Here is a 10,582-nt window from a genome sequence, read left to right on the forward strand (position 1 = left end):
GGGGCCGCAGGGGAGGAGGGGCCGCAGGGCCGCCGTCCCGGTGCGTCTATGAGTGTTTATTTATTGGAGATGTTATTTATTTGGGGTATTTATTGCAGAAGATCTATTCTTGTATGAACGAATAAAAGCCTTTCTCCAGCAGCCCCCCCGCCGCCCCCCCCCCCCACCTCCACGCCACACTTTGGGGGGGGTGTGTGTGTGTCAAGCGGGCTCAATAGCCCACGTTGCCATCAGTAGGGACCAGAGTGAACGGATGGCTGATCCAGCCTCTGAGCTCGGGGTGGGGGGGTCTGGGTGGTCCCACCTGGCAGGGTGGGGAGCCAGGACCCCCCCCCAGGCCTGTGTAACCCCATCTTAGACACCCCCCCACCCAGCCATTCCCGTGGGGGTGGGGGGGGTGGGGGGGTTACCCCAACCCTGGTGCCCCCCCATCCCACTACTGGGGGGTGACCACCAGGGTGTAGAAGGTGCCAGGCTGGGGCAGAAACCCCACGGCGCGGACGGCCCGCTGCGAGGGGGTGTTTTGGGGCAGGACCCCCAAATAAATGGGGAAGCCGCGGGCGTGCAGCTGCCGGCCCAGGGCACCCAGCGTCACCCCGCACAGCCCTCGGCCGCGCCAAGCGGGCAACGTGTAGCCGTGGCTGAGGCAGCCCAGGGGGTCCAGCAGGGTCCAGCAGACGGGGCGGGCGCGGGGGCCCAGCAGGCAGGCGCTGGGCAGGGACCCCACCAGCCCCAGCAGGAACCGGGCGCTGCGGGCGTTGCCCCCGAAGCCCCAGGTGGCGTTGAGCAGCGGGACGTGGGACGGGGACACGGGGGCCAGGCGCAGGCCCGGGGGTACCCTGCGGTGGGGGGGTGGGGAGAGGAGGGATGGAGGGGGGGGGGACACGGGATGGGAGAACCTGCACCCTGGGATGGGATGGGGGACCCGCCGTGTCACCCAGGGACGTGCTCGGGGACCCTTGTGCCACCCAGGGACGTGCTCAGGGACCTCTATGCCACCCAGGGGCGTGCTTGGGGACTCCTGTGTCACCCAGGAATGTTCTTGGGGACCCTCGTGCCACCCAGGGATGTGCCTGGGACCTCTGTGCTGCCCAGGGATGTGCTTGGGGATGCCCATGTCACCCCCCAGGGACGTGGTCAGGGACCCTCATGTTACCTGGGGATGTGATTTGGGACCCTTGTGCCACCCAGGGATGTTCTTGGGGACCCTTGTGCCACCCAGGGATGTGCTTGGGGACCCTTGTGCCAGACAGGGATGTGCCTGGGACCCCCGTATCACCCAGGGATGCACATGGGGACCCTTGTGCCACCCAGGGATGTGCTCAGGGACCTCTATGCCACCCAGGGATGTTCTTGGGGACCCTTGTGCCACCCAGGGATGTGCCTGGGACCTCTGTGCCGCCCAGGGATGAGCTCAGTGATCCCTGTGCCACCCAGGGATACGCTTGAAGATCCCCATGTCACCCCCCAGGGACGTGGTCAGGGACCCTCATGTCACCTGGGATGTGATTTGGGACCCTTGTGCCACCCAGGGATGTTCTTGGGGACCCTTGTGCCACCCAGGGATGTGATCAGAACCACTGTGCCACCCAGGGATCTGACTAGGACCCTTGTGCCACCCAGGGATGTGACTGGGACCCTTGTGTCACCCAGGGATGTGCTTGCCCCCCCCCCCGCCTGTGCCACCCAGAGATGTGACCCCCGTACCACCCAGGCATGTTCTTGGGGACCCCCGTGCCACCCAGGGACGTGCTCGGGGACCCTTGTGCCACCCAGGGACGTGCTCAGGGACATCTATGCCACCCAGGGGCGTGCTTGGGGACTCCTGTGTCACCCAGGAATGTTCTTGGGGACCCTCGTGCCACCCAGGGATGTGCCTGGGACCTCTGTGCCGCCCAGGGATGTGCTTGGGGATGCCCATGTCACCCCCCAGGGACGTGGTCAGGGACCCTCATGTTACCTGGGGATGTGATTTGGGACCCTTGTGCCACCCAGGGATGTTCTTGGGGACCCTTGTGCCACCCAGGGATGTGCTTGGGGACCCTTGTGCCAGACAGGGATGTGCCTGGGACCCCCGTACCACCCAGGGATGCACATGGGGACCCTTGTGCCACCCAGGGATGTGCTCAGGGACCTCTATGCCACCCAGGGATGTTCTTGGGGACCCTTGTGCCACCCAGGGATGTGCCTGGGACCTCTGTGCCGCCCAGGGATACGCTTGAAGATCCCCATGTCACCCCCCAGGGACGTGGTCAGGGACCCTCATGTCACCTGGGATGTGATTTGGGACCCTTGTGCCACCCAGGGATGTTCTTGGGGACCCTTGTGCCACCCAGGGATGTGATCAGAACCACTGTGCCACCCAGGGATCTGACTGGGACCCTTGTGCCACCCAGGGATGTGACTGGGACCCTTGTGTCACCCAGGGATGTGCTTGCCCCCCCCCCCCCGGCCTGTGCCACCCAGAGATGTGACCCCCGTACCACCCAGGCATGTTCTTGGGGACCCCCGTGCCACCCAGGCATGTGTTCAGGGACCTCCATGCCACCCAGGGTTGAGCTTGGGGACCCCTGCGCCACCCAGGGATGTAAGCGGGACCCCTGTGCCACCAAGGGATGAGACCGGGGACCCTTGTGCCACCCAAGGATGCGACTGGGACCCTTGGTGCCACCCTGTCCCCCGGTGCCTGGGCACTCACTGCGCGCGTGGCCGGGGGGGCTGGGGGCTCATCAGCGCCTGGTACCGGTGCGTCTCCAGCCGCAGCCCCTTGGCATCGGCCGCCTGGCGCACGGCCTCGTACATCCCCTCCTGCATCCCTGTGGCAGCGCCCTCAGCCATGGGGGACACCATGGTCGGGGGGGGACGACACGACACGACAGTGCCTGGTGTGTCCCCCCCCCACTTCTCCCCTCCCCGTGCCCACCTTACCCTGCATCTGGAATGCCCGGGTCCAGTCCACCGCCTGGGTGCCCCCCAGTAGCTCCCGCCAGGCCCCCTCGTCCCGGTAGTACACCGTCAACTGGTTGCTGTAGAAGTCCTGGGGGTCCTTGTGCTCCTGGGGGGACACACACACACACGCACACAAGGTCTCAGCATGGGGTGTCCCCCCCTACACCGGCACCACGGTGCGTGAGGTGCTGCCAGGCTGGCGGGGGGGGGACACCCAGAGCAGCACCTCTGGGCGCAGGCGGGTGAGGACGACGCCGAAATGGGGCCAAGAGTCCACCAGCACCTCGTGGGCGGCCGGGTTGCCCCGGGCCACCGTCATCACGGTCCCCAGGACCTGCGGGAGAGGGTCAGCGTGGGGGGAAGTTGGGGGGGGGACACACACAGGGGGACCGTGAGGGTTCCCTCCCCACCCCACCCTTGCTGCCAGCTTCTATGGCGGGGGGGGGGGGCAGGGTGCCATGTGGGGTCCCTGTCACCCGCAGGGTTGGGGGGGGCAGGGCACGGGGGTCCCCAGGGCCACCAGAGTCCCCACGACTGGCGGGATGGAGGGGAGGGCATGGAGGTCCCCGGGGTCCCCGTCACCTGCAGCACTGGGTAGGGAGGGCAGAGGGGACCATGGAGACCCTGTCACCAGCGTGGAGGGGAGGGACAGGACGGGGGTCCCCAGGGTCCCTGTCACCGGCAGGGCAGGGGGATGAGGCAGGGGGTCCCCAAAACCAGCAGGGCAGAGGAATGAGGCGGGGGGGGTCCCCAGGGTCCCTGTCACCGGCAGGGCAGGGGGAGGAGAGCCGAGGGTCCCCCCCAGGGTCCCTGTCACCAGCAGGGTGGCGGGCAGGCCTGGGGGGTCCCCAGGGTCCCCATCACTATCAGGGCAGGGGGATGAGGCAGGGGGGGTGCCCAGTGTCCCTGTCACTGGCAGGGTGAGGGGATAAGGCGGGGGGGGGGGTGTCCCCAGGGTCCCCATCACCGTCAAGGCAGAGGGATGAGGTGTGGGGGGGGTGTCCCTGGGGTCCCTGTCACCGTCGGAGAACAGGGGTAAGGAAGGGGAGGGGGGTCCCCAGGGTCCCTGTCATCGGCAGGGCAAGGGGATGAGGTGGGGGGGGGTCCCCAGGGTCCCTGTCACCAGCAGGCTGGGGGGGTGAGAGCCAGGGGTCCCCCAGGGTCCCCGTCACCGGCAGGGCAGGGGGATGAGGTGGGGGGTGTCCCTGGGGTCCCCGTCACCGGCAGGGTGGCAGGCAGGCTCCTCCGCAGGGCCTCCTCCAGCCGCCGCAGCTGGCCCGGGCACGTCAGGATGAGCATGGTCCCCTGGCCGTGGGGCAGGCGGTGACACCGAGGATCCGTGGGGCACTGGTGGCCGTGGGGCAGGGTGTCCCAGCCCAGCAGCCGTCCCCAGGAGGCCGTGGGATGGGCAGGGCGGGCCCCATGCCCGGTGGCCGGCGGGACGGACCCTGCCCGTTGCCCCCGTGGTGTGGCCACCCCCTGGGCAGGGGGCACTCGCCGGCCCGTGACGGCTGGTGGGTGGCCCTGGGTGTCACCGCCTGCCCCACAGACGCAGGAACCTGCTGGTGTCGCCGCCTGCCCCACGGGACCCCTGGCCGCGGGACTGCTGCGAGGTGAGTGCTGGAGGGGCTGGGGGACAGGGATGGGGACAGGGACGGTGTCCCCGCCTGGGGGTCCTGTCCCCCCCCGTCACCGTGGGGTGTCTTGGCAGGACCATGCTGATCCTGACCTGCTTGTCCCAGCTGCAGCGCCTGGAGGAGGCCCTGCGGAGGAGCCTTCCCCTTGCCCTGCCGGTGACGGGGACCTCCGTGTCACCCCTGCCCCGTCCCGTGATGGGGACCCCACTGTCACCCCTGTCTGTTGCCATGATGGGGACCCCAATGTCACCCCTGACCCGTGCCACGACAGAGACCCTGCTGTCACTCCTGCCCTGTGCCATGATGGCGACCCCGATGTCACCCCTGACCCTTGCCATGGCAGGGACCCCCGTGTCACCCCTTGCCATGATGGGGACCCCACTGCCGCCTCTGCCCTGTCCCGTGGTGGGAACTCCATGGCCACCACTGCTCCTTGCCATGATGGGGACCCCACTGTCACCCCTGCCCCTTGCCACAGTGAAGACCCCACTGTCACCTACGGCCTGTGCCATGACATGGGACCCCACTGTCACCCCTGCCCCTTGCCATGACGGGGACCCCACTGTCCCCTCCCTGCTCTCGCCCCACCAGGGACCCCGCTGTCACCCTGCCCATCCCCGCCCCCCCGCCACCCCCTGCAGTGTCCCAAGTCCAGGACGGGCCACTCCTGAGCACCACCCATCTCCGAGCCAGCCAATCCCAGCCCGTTGGACTCCGCCCCAGCCAATCCCAGCCCAGCTTGCTTCCGAGACAGCCAATCCCCTTCCGGACCCGCAGAGGCCAGACCCCGCCCAGTGTAAACCAGCCAATCCCAACCCAGGCAGGCTGCAATGCAGCCAATCCCAAGCTTCCTCCCTGCCCCTCCCCTCTATAACCACGCCCGTTCGCCCTGGCCCCGCCCACTCACGGGCAGCCCGGCTTCAGGCCACGCCCCCTCTGCCTTCACCCCCAGCGAGCCCTATGGCAGGGGGGTGCCATGTTTGGGGAGGGCAGGGGGGCAGTGGGGGGCTCCGGGGACCCCCCAAATCTCCCCCCCATCTCTGACCCCTTTTCCCGGCAGGTCTATGGGGCCGTGCTGAACATCAACCGGGGGAACCCGGGGGAGCTGGAGGTGGTGGTGGACTCGTGGCCCAACTTCGGGGCCATACTTGCCCGGCGCAGGGGAGAGGTGGCCGGCGGGGACTTTTTTTTTTTTTGGGGGGGGGGGACGGGACACAGAGGGGTGGTCACACTGAGCATGGTGGGCTCAGGGCACCCATGGGTGCCCCGCAGATACCGGTGGACGACTGCTACAGCAACACGCAGGCCGCTTTCTACCGGGACGTGGGGGCCTACAAGGCGCTGCTGGAGACCCCCGGCTGCCTGCGCTGGGACACCGCCTTCCACATCCTCGGTGGCCCGGGGGGGGTCCTGGGGGACACCGCGGGGCAGGGGCGAGGGGGGCACTGGGAGCACTTGCGGGCACATGCTGTGGGTGGGAATCGGGGTTGCTGGGGAGGGCCATTGGGGATACTGGGGAAAGGAACTGGAGGCACTGGGAGGTACCGGGGGAAGGAATTTGGGGCGGTGGGGGACACTGCGGGGGGGCACTGGGTGGTAGGGGCTTGATGGGTGCTGTCACTGGGGAGTACTGGGGCTGGACTTGGGGGTGCTGGGGGGGGTAGGGATGGCATTAATGGGGGCACTGGGAGCCAATGGGGAGCGTTGTGGTTGGATTCAGGGTGGGCACCGGGGACTGGGATGGGGTTAATGGGAGCACTGGGAGCCACTGGGGAGCGTTGTGGTTGGATTCGGGGGGGGCACCGGGGACTGGGATGGGGTTAATGGGAGCACTGGGAGCCACGGGGGAGCGTTGTGGTTGGATTCGGGGGGGGCACCGGGGACTGGGATGGGGTTAATGGGAGCACTGGGAGCCACTGGGGAGCGTTGTGGTTGGATTCGGGGGGGGCACCGGGGACTGGGATGGGGTTAATGGGAGCACTGGGAGCCACGGGGGAGCGTTGTGGTTGGATTCGGGGGGGGCACCGGGGACTGGGATGGGGTTAATGGGAGCACTGGGAGCCACTGGGGAGCGTTGTGGTTGGATTCGGGGGGGGCACCGGGGACTGGGATGGGGTTAATGGGAGCACTGGGAGCCACGGGGGAGCGTTGTGGTTGGATTTGGGGGGGCACCGGGGACTGGGATGGGGTTAATGGGAGCACTGGGAGCCACTGGGGAGCGTTGTGGTTGGATTTGGGGGTGCGGGGGGGGGCACTGGGGACTGGGATGGGGTTAATGGGAGCACTGGGGGCCACTGGGGAGCGTTGTCGTTGGATTCGGGGGGGGACTGGGATGGGGTTAATGGGAGCACTGGGGGCCACTGGGGAGCATTGTGGCAGGACTTTGGGGTGCTGGGGGGGCACTGGGGGCAGGGATGGGGCTAGTGGGGGCACCGGGAGCAGGGTCCTGGGGGGCACTGGGGAGCATTGTGGACAGAGTTGGGGTGCTGGGGGGGCACTGGGGGCAAGGATGGGGTTAGCGGGGGCACTGGGGCGCATTGTGGTTGGACTTGGGAGTTCGGGGGGGGGCACTGGGGGTAGGAATTGGGTTGCTGGGCCCACTTGGGGCTACTGGGGATAGAGACTGGTGGTGTGGGGAGCCCCTGGGGAGGGCCCAGCCGGCGAGCTGGGGTTAGAAAGAGGGGTGTCGGGGGGCAGGAATGGGGGTGCTGGGGGAACGGGGGGGGCCCCCCCTGACGTCACCGTCCCCAGGGCTGCAGGAGGGGGTGGCCACGGTGTCGCAGGCCATCGCGGGGACCAAGGGAGTGGAGCTGGAGGTCTCCGACTACTACACCTACCTGCACCCCGACCCCAGCACCCTGCCTGAGCCCCGGTGAGCGCACCCACCCCCCACCCCCCACCCCGACCCAGCATGGGCAGGACCCCCATTGTCCCCCAACTGACGGCCCCCCCATGGCCGCAGGCTGGCCCCCGGCGTGCGTGTGGGGACGCTGAGCCCGGCGCATGTGGATCTGCTGAACGAGACGTGGCCCTACGGGGGGAACGCGCGCAGCCGGCGGTACCTGGGGGAGCTGCTGGGGCGATACCCCCACTTCTGCCTGCAGGACGGGGCCGGGGACCCCCTCAGCTGGACCCTGACCGACCACTTCGGGACGGGGACCCACGGTTACACCCTGCCCGGCCACCGGCGGCACGGCCACATGCGGGCGGTGCTGAGCCTGGCCGCTCGCCAGGCGCAGGCCCGCGGCTTTCCAACCTTCGGGCACACGGCCACGGGCAACCGACCCATGCAGAGGCTGCAGGAGGAGCTGGGCCACCAGCGGCTGCCCGGGCTGTGCCACTTCGTCCTGCACAACCCCGGCCTGGGGAGGGCCGGACGCTGAGACCACCCCAGTGTCACCCTTCCTCAGGGCAGGGAAGTCCCCAGGCTGTGGGGCAAGGACGAAAAACAAACCGAAAGCAAAAAGCAGTGTGGACTCTCTGATGGCTGCTATAGGGTTGTGTCTCCCTTCTCGCACCTGGCTTGGCGCCGGCCGTTACAGCCGTGACCTGGCTTGGTGTCACCGCAGAGGGACACAGCTGTGTCCCCAGGGAGTCACCCCTGTCCCTCTGTGCCGCGGCACGCACCGCAGCCCTGCCCCAAAGCTATTCTCGGCCCCCCCAAGGGAGGGCTGAAAAAATTCAGGCAAATCTGCGCCGGTGGCACCTGCTGTGTCCCCCCCTCCTTGGGGGGTGGGGACAGGCAGGCACAGCACCAGCTGTGCTTCACAGAGGGGGCTGGAGGGGGGGCACAGCCAGAGTACTGCGTGGGGCTGAGGGTGACGGTTGCGCAGCGTGAGTCACAGCTCGAGTCACGGCTCGTGGGGGGGACAGTGCCCAGGGTGACGGGGACAGATGGGAGGGGGTGACAGTACCTGGGGCTGATGGGGACAGCTTGGGGGGGCGACACTGCATGGGGTGAAGGGGACAGCCAGGGGGGTGACAATGTGTGGGGTGATGGGGAGTACCACGGGGGTGACAGAAGCTGGGGTTGATGGGGGCAGCTGCGGGGGGCAACACTGCATGGGGTGAAGGGGACAGCCAGGGGGTCACCATACCTAGGGTGATGGGGACAGCTGCGGGGGGGGTGACAGTAGCCAGGGTGATGGGGACAGCCAGGGAGTGACCACACCTTGGGTGATGGGGATGCTGCGAGGGGGTGACAGTGCCCGGGGTGATGGGCACAGACAAGGGGTGATGGGAGCAGCCAGGGGGGGTGACAGTACCTGGGGGTGATGGGGACAGCCACAGGGTGACCACACCTAGGGTGATGGGGACAGCTTGGGGGGTGACAGTGCCTGGGGTAATGGGGAGCACCGTGGGGGTGACAGCAGCCGGGGTCGATGGGGACAGTTGGGATGGGGTGACAGTGCCCGGGGTGACGGGGACAGCCGGGGCAGGGGGGGAGGTGACAGTGCCCGGGGTGACGGGGACAGCCGGGGCGGGGGGGGGGGGTGACAGTACCCGGGGTGACGGGGACAGCCGGGGCAGGGGGGGGTGACAGTGCCCGGGGTGACGGGGACAGCCGGGGCAGGGGGGGAGGTGACAGTGCCCGGGGTGACGGGGACAGCCGGGGCGGGGGGGGGGGGGGTGACAGTACCCGGGGTGACGGGGACAGCCGGGGCAGGGGGGGGTGACAGTGCCCGGGGTGACGGGGACAGCCGGGGCAGGGGGGGAGGTGACAGTGCCCGGGGTGACGGGGACAGCCGGGGCGGGGGGGGGGGGTGACAGTGCCCGGGGTGACGGGGACAGCCGGGGCAGGGGGGGGTGACAGTGCCCGGGGTGACGGGGACAGCCGGGGCAGGGGGGGAGGTGACAGTGCCCGGGGTGACGGGGACAGCCGGGGCAGGGGGGGAGGTGACAGTGCCCGGGGTGACGGGGACAGCCGGGGGTGTGACCGCGCCGGGGCTCGGCCCCGCCGCTTCCGCCCGGGGAGCGGCAGGGGCGGGCCGGTAGCTCCCGGTAGCCGGTAGCCGCGGTGCCGCCGCCGCGCTATCCCGTAGGGCCATGGAGAAGCCCCGGCTCATCACCGACTCCTTCCCGCTGCGGCGGCGGCCGGGCCGAGCCCCGGGCAAGCTCAAGGGCAGGGTCAAGAGCAGGGGCTGTCCCCGGGTCCGGCCCCGACCCCCCCCGGCCACCGAGGACCCCTCTTCGCCGTCCCCCCCGGACCAAGCCCTCATGGAGATGCTGCGCCGCTTCGATCTGGCCTGGGAGTACGGGCCCTGCACGGGTGAGAGCCCGTGGCCACCCCCGGCCACCCCCAGGTGTCCCCCCCAAGCCCCCCTGACCGTGTCCCACCCCCCCCGGCAGGTATCACCCGCCTGCAGCGGTGGGAGCGGGCGGAGGCGCTGGGGTTGAGCCCCCCCGGTCCCGTCCGCGACGCCCTCCTGGAGCACCAGGACAACCCCGATGTCACCTACAGGTGAGTGCAGAATGGGGGGGGGTGGGGGGTGTGTGTGACACCGGGCACCCCCTCCCGGTGTCCCCCTCTCCCGCTGCTGACCCCCGCTGTGCCCCACAGCCTCTGGCACGAGTACGAGCTCTGAGCCGCTGCGCCCCCACGCCGGAGGGAGGAGAAGGGGGGGGTCACCGTGGACGTTGTGTGTGTGTCATCCCCCCCCCAGCTCCGCAGAGCCTGTCCGCAGCCGCGCCGCAGCCCGGGGGGGCACCGGGCGGATTAAAGGCTGGTGTGAGTGAAGGTTGGGGGGCTGCCGTGTGCTGTCTGGGGGGCACCCGGGGCAGGGGGTCGGGGGGGGGTGAAGCCCCTCTGTAGGGCACTGGGAGAGGGCAGGGGTCTGTACCCCCCCTCAGAGAGAGTCAGGCGGGTTGTCCAGTCACACAGAGTTTAATGCCACCCCATGGTGACCCCCCACAGGATGCCTTCTGCCCCACAGATCACCCCCCACCGCCCCCCAACACAGCCATTCCCATCACCCTGGGCACTGTCACCCCCTTCC

At 69.3% G+C, this 10,582-nt stretch overlaps 3 protein-coding genes across 4 annotated transcripts; 2 read left to right on the forward strand and 1 right to left on the reverse strand.

The window, feature by feature from the left end:
* Positions 1-139: 139 nt before the first annotated feature.
* Positions 140-4,300, reverse strand: LOC134514386 (glycine N-acyltransferase-like protein 3). Its single transcript, XM_063332180.1, has 5 exons — positions 4,171-4,300; positions 3,176-3,283; positions 2,929-3,055; positions 2,699-2,816; positions 140-839 (listed from the first exon to the last, which is right to left on the reverse strand). The coding sequence occupies exons 1-5, from the start codon at positions 4,246-4,248 to the stop codon at positions 437-439; spliced, it is 834 nt and encodes a 277-aa protein (XP_063188250.1). The 5' UTR covers positions 4,249-4,300; the 3' UTR covers positions 140-436.
* Positions 4,301-4,353: 53 nt separating this feature from the next.
* On the forward strand, positions 4,354-8,067 carry LOC134514385 (glycine N-acyltransferase-like protein 3). 2 transcript variants are annotated; one of them, XM_063332179.1, is made up of 6 exons: positions 4,354-4,562; positions 4,661-4,742; positions 5,647-5,754; positions 5,859-5,979; positions 7,338-7,458; positions 7,549-8,067. In XM_063332179.1, the coding sequence occupies exons 1-6, from the start codon at positions 4,354-4,356 to the stop codon at positions 7,967-7,969; spliced, it is 1,062 nt and encodes a 353-aa protein (XP_063188249.1). In that variant the 3' UTR covers positions 7,970-8,067. The 2 variants fall into 2 exon arrangements, with proteins under 2 accessions (XP_063188249.1, XP_063188248.1); XM_063332178.1 differs by lacking the exons at positions 5,647-5,754; positions 5,859-5,979; positions 7,338-7,458; positions 7,549-8,067 and adding an exon at positions 4,902-5,638 and having other exon boundaries at positions 4,661-4,829.
* A 1,377-nt stretch (positions 8,068-9,444) lies between these two features.
* Positions 9,445-10,323, forward strand: POLD4 (DNA polymerase delta 4, accessory subunit). Its single transcript, XM_063332182.1, has 3 exons — positions 9,445-9,855; positions 9,936-10,047; positions 10,147-10,323. The coding sequence occupies exons 1-3, from the start codon at positions 9,633-9,635 to the stop codon at positions 10,169-10,171; spliced, it is 360 nt and encodes a 119-aa protein (XP_063188252.1). The 5' UTR covers positions 9,445-9,632; the 3' UTR covers positions 10,172-10,323.
* The last annotated feature ends 259 nt before the right edge of the window (positions 10,324-10,582 follow it).

This window comes from Chroicocephalus ridibundus, chromosome 4 (assembly GCF_963924245.1).
Source record: "Chroicocephalus ridibundus chromosome 4, bChrRid1.1, whole genome shotgun sequence".
Taxonomy (NCBI): domain Eukaryota; kingdom Metazoa; phylum Chordata; class Aves; order Charadriiformes; family Laridae; genus Chroicocephalus; species Chroicocephalus ridibundus.